This window comes from Passer montanus, unplaced genomic scaffold, assembly GCF_014805655.1.
Source record: "Passer montanus isolate IOZ18808 unplaced genomic scaffold, ASM1480565v1 scaffold1, whole genome shotgun sequence".
Lineage (NCBI taxonomy): Eukaryota > Metazoa > Chordata > Aves > Passeriformes > Passeridae > Passer > Passer montanus.
In genome coordinates, this window is record NW_024356504.1 from 17,688,818 (window position 1) to 17,701,609 (window position 12,792).

Sequence of the window (12,792 nt, forward strand, 5' to 3'; positions counted from 1 at the left end):
ATATAATATTCTCCTAATTCCTTTTAAATAGGAACAACATCATTTAAAGACATTTCCTACAAAATGTAATTACTTAGAATGGAGACCTTTAATGCAGTTATTAAAAATCAATGACTGCATTTGTGGTTTTAAATTATACTGTTTAGGATTGTTTGTGTTGAGTAATGGCTGCATTGCTTCATATTTGCATAATACACTCCATTTTTCCTCCTCCCATGCAGGAAGACAAGTTTTGTGTCATTTGCTGACTTCTTAATGTAACTCCAAGAGACTTTATAAAAAGTGTGTTCAGAGTTGTATATATAAACTATTACAGGAGTGTGGGGAAAAAGAAAGCAAGGCAATAGTGATACAGTGCCAGCTACTATATCATCTGTCTAAAACACCTCTCATCAGCTAATCACAGCTCTCCAAAAACCTTGATTCTGGAATTGGTTTATATTTTAAGCAAGCCTGAATTTTATTTTAAGAAATTTTAATTTTAATGTGTATTATTTGCATTTCAGTTTCAAAGACAATTTTATGTACACACCAAGCATTAAAATAGTTTTCTCCATTGAATTCTCAGTGCAGCTGCTGATCTGTTTCTCTTTGCCAAGTTCATTGTTAGTTTGCTTTGTACTGAACTTCATTATGTGAATTTATGTACAATGGGATACTTCGACCCAAAATAATTGCGTAAGGCATTGTATTGCCAGTTTCAGTATCTTGCCACTTTGTATTACTGGTAGGATCTCTGGATACAAATACTAGCATTTTCCAAAAATTGATATGCAACACTAGTTGCTTGCAGCTCAGATTGAATGTTTTCAGTGTAGCATATCAAGAATATTCTAATATTTATGAGCACATTCGGCAGAAGTTTGCTTTACAAAATCTTTTCTAGTACTGCATGGCAGACACTGAATATGGTGGCAACTCCATAAGCTGATGACTATATTTAGGTTAAGCAGCCCACACTTTTATTTTCAGGTTCAACAGATTGAACATTGTAAACACATCTGTCTCTCTGTCCTCATCTACAAAGCACAGAAGAAGAGAGGTGTTAATAATATAATGCTGATTGGTTTATTGTTTCAGTTTAGTTTCTAAGATGTGCTTGGTAAGTGTAAGGCAGGGGAGCCCAGAGGATAAAACAGTGGCCTGAGAACATTAACCTGCTTAGGGCTTTGGGCAAATCATTACCCCAAATCCTGCTGTGCTTTTCCCACTCATAAGATGGGAATAATGAACTTTGTTTTGCTGACAGCTTCTTTAGCTTCACAAATAGAAGAGTGCTTAAAGAAGTAATTTAGAGGGTTATTTCCTTTCAAAAAACAGTGTTTAATTGTACACAGTGCTTGAGATTTGGGAAGAGCCTTTCAGGGATGAGTATATATGAAACTGGGCACTTTAAATATCCATCAATAATAAACCTCAAATATTTTGTAATTTCCAGCCCTCTCCTCTTTTATTTCTTGGGGCTTACTCAGTATTTTTTTCACTTCTTAGTTCTCAAAACCGAATGCTCTGCTTTCAAAGCAAGTTCCACTTGCTTTTCTCATGAGAAGAATGTAGAACAAATAAAATTTGATCAGATTTTTGGTTACTTTCAAAACTATATCATGAGATAGCAATTTGCTCAGTGCGTGCTGGAATGGAAATCCAGGCAATGAAACATATTGATGTTATAAATGTGCACTACAGAGACATCTTTCTTCTATTGTGTTTTTTCATTCCCATAAGTGAATTACAGTAAAATTTACTGTCTTACCTTAAGGGAGTCACATTTCTCATTGAAAAATTAAGGGTTACTTCTTCCATGACATTTCTTACCATGGCCAGTAGCAAGAGTTAGATTATAGGGAGGTTTCATTCTACTTTAATGGACTTTAGATTTTGGCAGGAACTAACTTGAATTGTTCAAATTGGTCATGGGGATACTGAAGCACTGAAATCAACAAAGCCTGCATCCACATGAGGCATTATCCTTTTCACTTTGATGTTTGGAATACAGTTATAATGGGCACTGACAAAGTGTCCCAGATCTCCATAGGTTTTGCTTTAAATTGTGTGCTGCTTCCCAGAGAATATATTCCATTGTATTTACTCTCCTGTTTATCTCTATAAAATTTGTGTGAGTTTTGGCTGAGTGTGTCTCAGAAGAGAACTGTTACAAAATGCACAGAGTTCAAGAGATTTTGGCAGAGGACTTTGGAAGGAGATACTGTACCACTTGCTTGCACTTGATACACATTTCCTGTGTAAATTTATCTGAAAGTTTTTTTTTTTGGTTTTTTTTGGTTTTTTTTTTAAGAAATGGTATCTGGGATTATTCTTTGTTAAAAATCAGCCAAGATACGGGTGCCAGTGGTTGATAAGAGCTAGTCACAGCAGTTGAGTTCCTTCCATCAATTTCATTTGGGTTTGGATCAGGCTCTGTAGTTATACATTTAGTGATGGTGTAATGAAACATGTTTCAGAACATCCTGGAAAATTCTGGGAAATTGTTTGTATGTCAGAGATAGTTGAGTCTCCTCCTGCTGGATTGCAAACTCATCTGAGGACACCAAGTGAAGGCTGTCATTTAAATCACTTCCCTGTTTGAATTCCTAGCTTCCCCCCACCTTTTTGTTTTTTTTTTTCTGGGATGTGGACATGTATTTGCCATCCAGTAGCTCAAGGCCTGTAGAAGATAAGCCAGTCAGGATCCTTCCTTCTTGCCACTTTTTCTCCTCTTTCTGCTAAGCCACTGTATCACCATCAGTCCCAAGTAATCTAACTGGTAACATCTCTAGTGCTATTATGAAGGCACATTTTATTCCTTGCTTCCTTCCTGGCCAGCAGAATGAGGGCTGAGGGAATAGCAAGGGTTAGCTCATACCTCAGGCATGAACATGACATGATGAAACGTGGCTTGAGCCTCCTGCTGCAGCAGCTCCTGCCAGTTTTCTGAAACAGCTGTGCTCTGGATGGGTTTTCTGCTTTTGCTGATCTTTTTGCAGTGGTCAACCTGAGAAATAGCTGCTTAATGCACACAAACATCTTTTAAACTATTTCAATTAATATCATGTTTTAAGAACCCTAGCCCAGTTCTATTGTTTATGTCCATAGCTGCCATTGTCTTGGATATAAACTTTGCACATAACTTCATAGGCAAGTAATTAATTCCTTTTCCTGAGAAAAAGTGATTTTTTATAGTAGTAGCACACTTCTCCAGTGTATGCCTATCCAAGTTAGTTGTTATTCTTTAGGACATACTGTTAGCTTCTTGGTGAATCATCTCTTTTTTTTTCTTTTGTCAGTGCTTTCAGATCCTGATATTCATTTCCAAGGACTGTCATTAAGATTGTCTTAATTGAAAGAACATTTGCTGTAACTTGAGCAGCTGTTCCTCTGCAGTGTAAAATCGTGGTAATTGTTTGTGTTTGTTCAGCACAAGGTCTCTGTGATGGAAAGGAAATGGTCCCTGTTAATAGGTGGTATCTCCCTGCTGTCCTGTCACCCACAAGTTGGAATATGAGATACACTGTTTAGTGTGTGAAATAAAAAACAAAAACCACTTCTGAACTCTGGTTTTACTTGTTTCTGGGACTTACTTTTCTAGAGCTGTGTATCTTATCTTTGAGTTCCTGTCTAGTTGACCAGTTGGATTTGTGACTCAGTTGCTAAATTCCCACTTCTGAACTCTGATTGTACTTGTACTTTTCTAGAACTGTGTATCTTATCTTTGAGTTCCTGTCTAGTTGACCAGTTGGATTTGTGACTCAGTTGCTAAATTACTGGAATAAGCATATTTGTATAGCACTCAGAATAACCCTGGCTGATTTACAGATGCATGAGATAAAAAGCATTTTTAAATGTGCCATTTAAAGAAGGCTTTCAGATGTGCACATCTTCCTCATTTTCAAAACTTCTTTTTGTGGTTCCCAATTAAAAGCTATCATTTCCATTAGATGTTATAACTTAAATTGTCATCTCCTGGATGCTGCATTCTGTCTGTCCTTTTGCTGTGACATTTCTGCTTATTAATTGCAAAGAAGTGTGTGCCTGTACCTCTCCACAGACCTTGCTTTGTCAGTGTACCTGTGATCTCAGCTGAGGTGCTGTCACTGGTACTCAGCTGGCAGTTCTTGGTGTGCACACACAAAAGGGTGATGCTAAAGCTGCTTTGCTCCTCTCAGTGTGGAAGTGTGAGGTGTGTGCCAGTGGGTGTGTTCCTGTGAGTGTCCTGACAAGACATTTGAGGGTGTTGTTTCTAAGGTACAGAGTTACTGCCCTTGTTCGCTCGTGTCTGAGCATCTTAATACCTTGCAGTGAGTGGTGAACAATAATGTAATTCAACTGGCATATTTTAAACTAGAAAATCTAGTTTGAAGGTTTCTTCTCATTTTATGGAAACCTTGGCACCTACTGTATGAAATAAAATCTGAAGTGTTTAAATAGCTGCTAATTTTTGCTTTCATCTCAGTGACTCTATGTTTCTGGAAATTGTATGTCTAGACATTGTCTCTGTTCAGAGGTATGATTTCCCTTTCCTGGCTGCTGCTCCTTCTGGAAGATGTTTCAGCCCTCTTGCAGAGGTGTTGCTTCTGACAGTCTATTCACTGCTCCACTTCCAATGGTGCTGTTGTGGCTTAATCCTCTGTCTGAGTTTCTGATACAGAATTACAGCTGGGTGCCACCTTCTCTTCTTCGGGGGAGGTTCTGAAAATGTTCTCTAGAAGTTACAAGTCTACCTATAGACATCTTCAACTGAGTGTAGTAATAAGGGGCAAATGTTCATTTGTCTTAAGAGTTTCTTCTATTTCATTTATGTGTTGGTCTCCCAAGCCAATACAAAAATTGCAAACCGCTGAGCGTGATTGGATATTCTGGCTGCACCCGACAGCAGTTAGAGAGATTTAGAGCTATATGCAGCAGTGTTTGAGGTAAAAGGGAGTTCAAAGACTGCCTCATGAAACATTAAATACTGGTGAGGACTTGCAGCAAAAATCTATGGATCTTGTAGCTAGGGAATCAGGTCTTCAGTGTTAGCTAGAGGAGCGCATTTGGAGAACATCCTAATACTGTATGGGGTTTTTTCTTTCTTTTCTGACAACTCCTGGACATATCTTGCATCAATTTCTTTGATTTATTCTGCAGCTTATGACAGGAGAATTCAAGAGTAGGAAAAGCTACCATGGTTTTTTTGAGGGAGCTGGTTTTGTTTGGTGTTGCGTGTGTTTGTTTTTCTTAACAGCTCAGAGTACTGGGGTAAATTCAAAAAAGTGGGGCCAGCTCTCCCTCCTTTTTCCTGTCTCAACAAGTCCTCTGTTGAAAAAGAAATGTCCTTGTGCCTTGGAAGCAAACCACATTAAATAAGAGGATGTAAAAGATAGCACTTTATGCTTCTCAATCTGTTTATTTCTTTTCCCTGATTTTTTCTATTTTAAAAAACTGATTTTAAATTTTTTTTAAGCTGAACATTTCCTGGTTCCCAACAGTTGAAAGCTTGAGCAGTGCTTAACAAAAGATGAAGCAGAGCTGTTTCTGTTCTCCTCTTTCTAAGACAAAAGAGTGTAAATTAAACTGAAATATGTACACATATATATATTTCTATGAAAAACAATTCTAAGGATTTTGTACCATAGAATCTTTTCACTGCACTGAAAAGACACTATAAATAATTCACTTCTGACTTCATAACACTTTTGTATTTGAAATATTTTCTCTTTAGGTTTTCTTAGTATTTTGGTGTAAGCCTCAGAAATTATTCCAAAGTTTTCTGGTTATTTAAAGCCTTCTGATAATTTCCTTCTTCTTCTTTTTACTTCGTCAGTAACCTCAGGTTATTGAGGTTGCAAGTCAGGAAATTTTCTCTGTCCAAGACAGCACTAATAAAAAAACTTACTTAAATTTCTGAATAGATATTAAATTTTTGTGAAGTTTTTTGGTTTGGGTTTTTTTTGTTTGTTGGTTTTGGGTTTTTTAGTCCAGAAATAGCTATAATAAGTTTATTAAATGATAAGTATATTAAGCTTCTGTATTAAGTACTGTGAAGTATTTGGCAGAAATTGTAGAACAAAGTAGCTGAGGTTGCTGAAGAAATGCCACATTTTCTGTTGGTTTGTACAAGAAAAACAATTTGTTGTACAGCAGCAAATAATCTGCATTATCAAATCTGTCCCGTTCCTGTCAGGAGCTGGGTGCCCTTCATTTCCTTTTGAAGCCAGAAGGGATTCAACATGTTGCAGCTCAGGCTGTGCTGAATACTAATGTCTTGGTAGCTGGTAGATCATTAGTATTTATTTGTAAAATGGAAGCAAAATTAGTTTTGACCTTTAGAGCTAAGTCAAAAGGTTAATCTATGTCCATTTCCAATTTGGTGCATTAATTGCTCCCTGTCCTAATTGTGTGTAGGACAATATTTTCTGTTTGTTTCAGAGGTAAATTAAACTGTAGGTGATGCTTTGCATTCACAATTTTGTTGTTTGTTTTACTTACAAGTGAAGTCCAAATCACTGAATGTATCTTCATGGATTCTGTTTAAATAAATAGATAAATAAATCAATCCATATTTCTGATTTTTTTTTCCCCACAAATCAATGCATGCATTCTTCCTAAAGCTAGTGGGATGTGATGTTCTTTTTGATACACAGAGGATAAAAATAAGATTATGCATTTTTTTGGTTATTCAAATATTAGTATTCTTGGCAGCTCTGAATAGGAGGGGAAAACACCAGCATGAAATTAATAACTGTTTTTGTTTCTGTCATAGCTACACTGTACACATCCTGCATTTTGCTGGGCATATTCCTCAACAGCAGTGTACCAATATTCTTTGAGCTCTTTGTGGAGACAGTCTACCCTGTTCCAGAAGGAATAAGCTGTGGAGTTGTCACCTTTTTGAGTAACGTGTTCATGGGAGTGCTTTTGTTTTTCCTCACATTTTACCATACAGGTAAGTAATATAAGCCACTTGAAAAATTTAGTACTCCTTAAGGACATACCTTTGTCAGTAAAAGGAAGGATTTGCACGTATAATTTCTGTTAATAACCAAATGTTTGAATCCAAGCAAGGGCAGCAAGGAAGGAGAATTTTAATTATTCTTTTCTATATTCATGCTTATAAAAATGAAATTTCTTAGATGCAAGATAATTCTGTTTGAATCTGCTGTAGCCAGAAACCACCAAGGTACACACTGTCATCACATTTTGTAAAGGGCAGGGTAATGTGACCATTAATAATGTTTGTACCTGTGGGTGTTGAGAACCAAGCTGACCCAATCTCCTGCTCCTGGGTAGAGCTGTATTGCCCAGGAGGGGCAGAGCAGAAATGCCCCATTTAAAGCCAGCTCTGTTCAGTGGGTCAGAGGTGTCCCACTGCCCAAAGACACAACAGGCATTCCTTTGGGTAATCCCATGGCCTGTTCCAGCTCAACAGGATTTCACTTCAGGTTTTTGTCAATTCATTCAGACTTTCTCATCTCTCAAGTATTATTTGCTTCCTCCTAACTCATAATCATAACTTCAAACTTGCTGTTTAGTAGACTATAATACATATGATTACTCTAAGCTGTAAAATAAGAACCCAGCTTGCTTTCAGAGGGAAGTGGTCTTTATTAATGGTATTCAAAGACACAGATTTTTTCTTTGTATTTTGTCATTATGGTAAACATTTGCTTCACGGTGTAATATTGTAAACCATTAGAAAATGTGAGCTTTTATGTATTATTGCTACTTAAGATGTTGTATTTTATAACTAAGAGGAGAGTGACAAATTTCAGATTGAATTCTGCTAGAAATTATCAAGGTTTCAACCTGGGGCAAATTTTCAGCATGGTTTATCTTACTGCCAGGAAATTGCAAGCAGGATGACAACCTTGTTCCAAATTGTGGTCTGTGAACACAAACGGAGAGAAATTATTTAATTTTTTAATACTGATGCTGAACTGTATCATTGTAAAATCTGAATGCCATCCGGACTAGCCTTGGGTGGTGTCAGAGCTAGTCTTTACATTTTAAAGTATACTTTTGATATTAATTGATGTGAACTCTGTTCACACATACTGTTGTTTCTGACATCTGTACCTGAGCTGGAAAGAAGACACAGAATGTTCAGAGAATTTTTCCAGTGTTTGGCATTACAGAATAAATGATGAGGGGGATATGGTGTCTCACTTCTGATGAAAGGATTACAATAAAGTGGACTCATTCCCCCATAAATGGGATATTCAGGACCATATTTTGTCTCTCATCTTTCTTTCCCTATGAGATACCAGTAAGTGCAGGTTAGGATAAACCTGAAATTGGTACACCCATAATCTTAAAATATTTTTCCTATTTCTTCAAAAGGGAAGAAAATAAAGTAATTTGTGCTTAGGAAAATCCATTCTTTGATAGAAAGTATGAGAGAGTGTGTGGTCACGGAGGGAGATCAGTGCCAGGGGTTCTATTGGCTCCTCTGATTAAAAATATCCGTTAGAAGGTAGATAATCATCTTAATAATTTGCTTTCATTTGATTCAAATACATCCTGTAATGGCATTTAAGAAGCTTACAGATAAACCAGAACTCAGTCAAATTCATCTTGTTCCCTTGGTCTTTCCTTTTAGGCCAAATAATCTTTCAGTAGTTTTCATTCCAATTTCTCTTTTTCTCTTTGTACTGATAATGCAAATGCTGTGAAGGACCCAAACCCTGGAAGCTTTCCAGTGCACTGAAGATTTTGGTTCAACTAGCTGAGTGGGGATGTAAACCTTCCTAAAGCTCAGCCTTGCTGCTGGTGCTGTGCCCCAAAGCTGCAGCCTCTGGATGAGGTTTCCTTTGCCTTTTCTGCAGGGATTTCCAAGGGAAAAACAAAAGGAAAATGACCCTTGGCTTCACATGATTGATGTGTTCCCTGCATTGCCAGTGCTGGCACAAATTCTAGATCAAAAAAGACACAATGAATTCCAAAGTTAAATTTTGTCTTTTAGGATATTTGAGTTTAAATCTGTTTAATCCAATTAAGGAGGAATGTTGTAAGGAAAATAATAGCAAAGCATTTGCCTGTTGACTTCTAGCATCACATAAGTCTTCTCCAAGCCTAGGAAATTTTTACTATGGTTTTAATAATAATACTGCCTAAAGAAATCCATAAGGGTTTTTGGTGGACCAGGGAGAATGTTGTTGAAAGTTACTGGTTTTGGAAAGTTGATTTTTCATGCTTTCTGACTGTTGTCCTCTGCCTTGTTTAAAATAAATCATGCTTTTTCTTTCAACAATATAAATTGCAGATTTAAGAAAGTAGCAGTGATGAAGCTTTGATTTTCATTAATTCAGACCTGGAGGGAGAGTTTAGATTCTGTAAAATTAAATAATATTAAGAGAAATAATAACAGTAGTAATAATAATAATAATGGAAAATTTGATAAAAATGAGTAAAACACTATCCAGTTAAATGAATGTTTCTTTAGTAAATTGACACATGTAGAAAAAAATTTGTTGTACTTGTTTGAAAAAAAATGTGAATCAAACTGCTAATTATTAGTCAAATATCAGATGGTAGGATTTCTTGAGTACAGAACACAGACTTTTAAGAGCAGTACGTTGTGTCAAACAGCTGAAAAGAGGCTTCCAAGGACCTGTTTCTGCAATGACTTTTAAATTAAATTGATCCCATTATGCTCAAGTTTCTTCTGAGGAATTGGTTTTCTCTCCTTACACAATGTAGCAGGTTTGATCCAAAATCAAACCCAGTTTCTTCCTATGCTTTTAATTTTAGTTCTCAGTCCATAGAAATCACGGGACTAATGAGCAGAGTCTTTGGAAGTGGTTTATTCTCTATTAGCAATGATAGATTTTTATTTTTTCCCCCATTCTGTTCATTGGCAGGTTGAATAAGGAGGATTTACATTAGCTGAGGCATTGGTTATAAATATATGTAACTTAAGGTGTCCGTGGAGAAGGCTCACAGACCAAGTTAACCTTGGATCAGTCGATCAGGAGCTGTCAGGATTTTGTCAGGACACAGCGATTTCCTTCAGACCTGCCATCAGTCCAAGTTTTGGTCGCTTTAAACACAGAGCATGTTTGATAACTGAGGCTGGCTCTCTGTTGTGCTTTGCAGAGTTTTCCTGGTTCAACTGGTGCCTGCCAGGGTCGTGTCTGCTCAGCCTGCTCCTCATCCTGTGCTTCCGCGAGTCCTACGACAGACTCTATCTCGACGTCGTTGTCTCCGTGTGATCACCCTGCACTGGTGAGGGCTTGGAAGAGACTGGAAGTCGGCTTTGCAGTCTGCACATCTGCCTGGATTTGCACAGCTGAACAGCAGAAAAACAAAGAAATTTCAAGACTTAATCGTGGCTTTATTTAGAGAGGGTGAGGGATGGGTCGTTCTTACGTTCAAGCCCATCTTGATTTGCCATAAACGTGGAACTGGAGTGGTGATGGTGACACCAAAATGCACAAAGAGAATCTCTCTGCTGTCCAGGTCCCTGTGCAGGGCTGGGGCTCTCTGTTGAAGAGGCTGTTGATGTAGCAGTGAGGTGTATGTTGTGTGTGTGCTGTGTGCTGACTCACGGTTATACACACCAGGGTACCAGTAACCTTCAGTCTTCTATCAGAATGAAAATAGGGAATAATCTTAACAAAAGGAAAAAAAATAAGAAAACAAAAATCTTTTCAAGATCTCTTTAAAATCACTAGTCATTTATATATTGAATGTTCATTAAACATTTAAGCTAAAATGATTTGGTGCTTGTACACTACATTTACATTCTAATAAAGTGGGTTCTGATATAAGACGCTGGTACCAGGGTTTTTAGCCATACTAAATATCCCAAATAATCCTTGCAGTGTTATTAGAGGTGTTTGTTACCACCCTGGAGCACAATAGCTTTAGCTGCCACCGAATCCCAACCTGCACCCACAGTCATCTCTGAAAGGCCACCATGGTTCCATATCTCCTGAATATGGAGCATCTGTGGTGTACTGGAGTGTCACTCTAGGTAAATGTTGCTGTTCTAAAGGCCACCACTGTGTCACCTTTCCATCCTCCATCTCCAGTACTGCCTTTTTTACTGTTTGTGCCACTGAATACTGTGGGTGTGGATGTCTAAATCCTGCTAGTTCTCTCCTGATACTCTAAGGTGTGTGTGGTTTTTAGGATTAGTTTATGACTGAGGGTGCCTAAACAATATTGCTTGTAACCCAAGTCTGGAGAAATCACTGTTTCCTAAAAAAACCTTTCTAGCTGAGGAGGTGCATTGCTGGCGAAGTGACAATGAGTTTGACAATGAGTAACTCACGAGTTCTGGCATAATATGGGAAATTAATGCCAGCTCTTTTTATCAGTACTAATCTGTGGTCGTTCTGGCCCTTACTTGAACATAAATATTAAAGACACTTTGAATAGTTTTTTAACTCAATTTTTAAACCTGCTAATGATTTCTTAATTATATTCTTAGATTTCAGTTCAGCATCATTTAAAATATTTCTGTATGTGTGTGTGTGTGTTCTGTGCTTTGTGTTACGGGGGTGTGTTTGTGTGTATGGGGGCGTGCATATTTATATCAATGTATACACAAATAAAACTTATATATATAAGAGATACCTATATATATATATACATATAGTTGTGCAAGGGTGTGTGTTTCCCTAGGTTTACTCCAGGTATCCTGTCTGGGGAAGGTGATGTGCCCTTGCTGGTGACCAAGCCAGTCACTGCCCTGAGTGGGGCTGCGTTGTGCCCCGTCTGCCACAGGGATTCTTTTCAGAGTGAATGATTCCCTGTCGTGGCAGTTCTGTGGCAGGGGGTGGGTGCAGTGTTGGAGGAGGTTCTGCATCTCTAGAAGCTGAATCGAGCACCCTTTGCTCCTGTGTGGGGCTCTTCTTTGTCCCTGGGGCAGCACCAACATGGTAAGCTCACTCAGATCAACCCAAAAGTACCTTTCAGACATGGATCTGTTCCTTCTGCCTGCTCTCCTTTTGCAGAGAGAGTACACCTCTAAGACTTAACTCAGGAGTGTATCTGTGCAGTAAAATAAAACAAGCTGTTCCCTGCTTTTATATTTTCAGAGCAATTGATGTACTTACTGTAGTAACTGAAAATGGATTTACATACATTGCCTGTATCAGCTCTAAATGGTCTTTCCTGTCTTGAAGCAGGTTCTTTGTGGTAGTGGAGCTAACCTGCATAGGGAAAATGAAATCAGTCCAACCAGCACATTCAGATCCACTGGCATCATCCCTTACTTTTTAAATGAGTGGTGTTAACTGTCCAGCTTCTTTTTACTACGTTTTAGTGCCTGGCTTAGTTTCAGTATCCAGTAGCTGCTGCTACCTATTGTCTTCTGAAACCAGGGATTGTTTGCCAAGAGTCTGGAGTTGCATTGTCATGGCAGAACTGCAAGCTGGGATGGCTCTTCAGAGCTCTGGTACTGCAATTTACTGTAGCTATATAAAGATTAAAATTGCTCAGCTCAGGCACTGTCCTGAGTGACAGAGATTTCTCATTTTTTCACTGTCCTGACTGTTTTAAGATGGAGAAGAATTTTACACAGTATTCAGACTATAACCTATTCTTCCTCTCTTCCAGAAGGCATCAATTCAAAATATTTGTCAGTGCTTCCAGATGCAGGCTCTGTAGTCAGGGGAGAAGAGTGAACCTCTTGTTTTAAACCCTGTTGATTGTTTTTCTGAGTCAGTGTGAATGGCTCACTGTGACTCTGATGCTTTGGTAGCTGTTTCTGTGTGGTGGGTTGATTGTGGGTGGACACCACGTGCCCACCAAAGCCACTCTTGTCATTGCCCTCCTCAGCTGGGCAGGGGAGAGAAAATATAATGGAAA

The 12,792-nt window shown here is 38.1% G+C and overlaps 1 protein-coding gene across 1 annotated transcript in view; it reads left to right on the top strand.

The window, feature by feature from the left end:
• The window catches only part of SLC49A4 (solute carrier family 49 member 4), a 66,091-nt gene extending 53,643 nt beyond the window's left edge, over nt 1-12,448 (top strand). The window contains 2 exon segments of the mRNA XM_039729758.1: nt 6,740-6,922; nt 10,072-12,448. Coding sequence (XP_039585692.1) covers nt 6,740-6,922; nt 10,072-10,187 — 299 coding nt within the window. The 3' untranslated portion in view covers nt 10,188-12,448.
• The last annotated feature ends 344 nt before the right edge of the window (nt 12,449-12,792 follow it).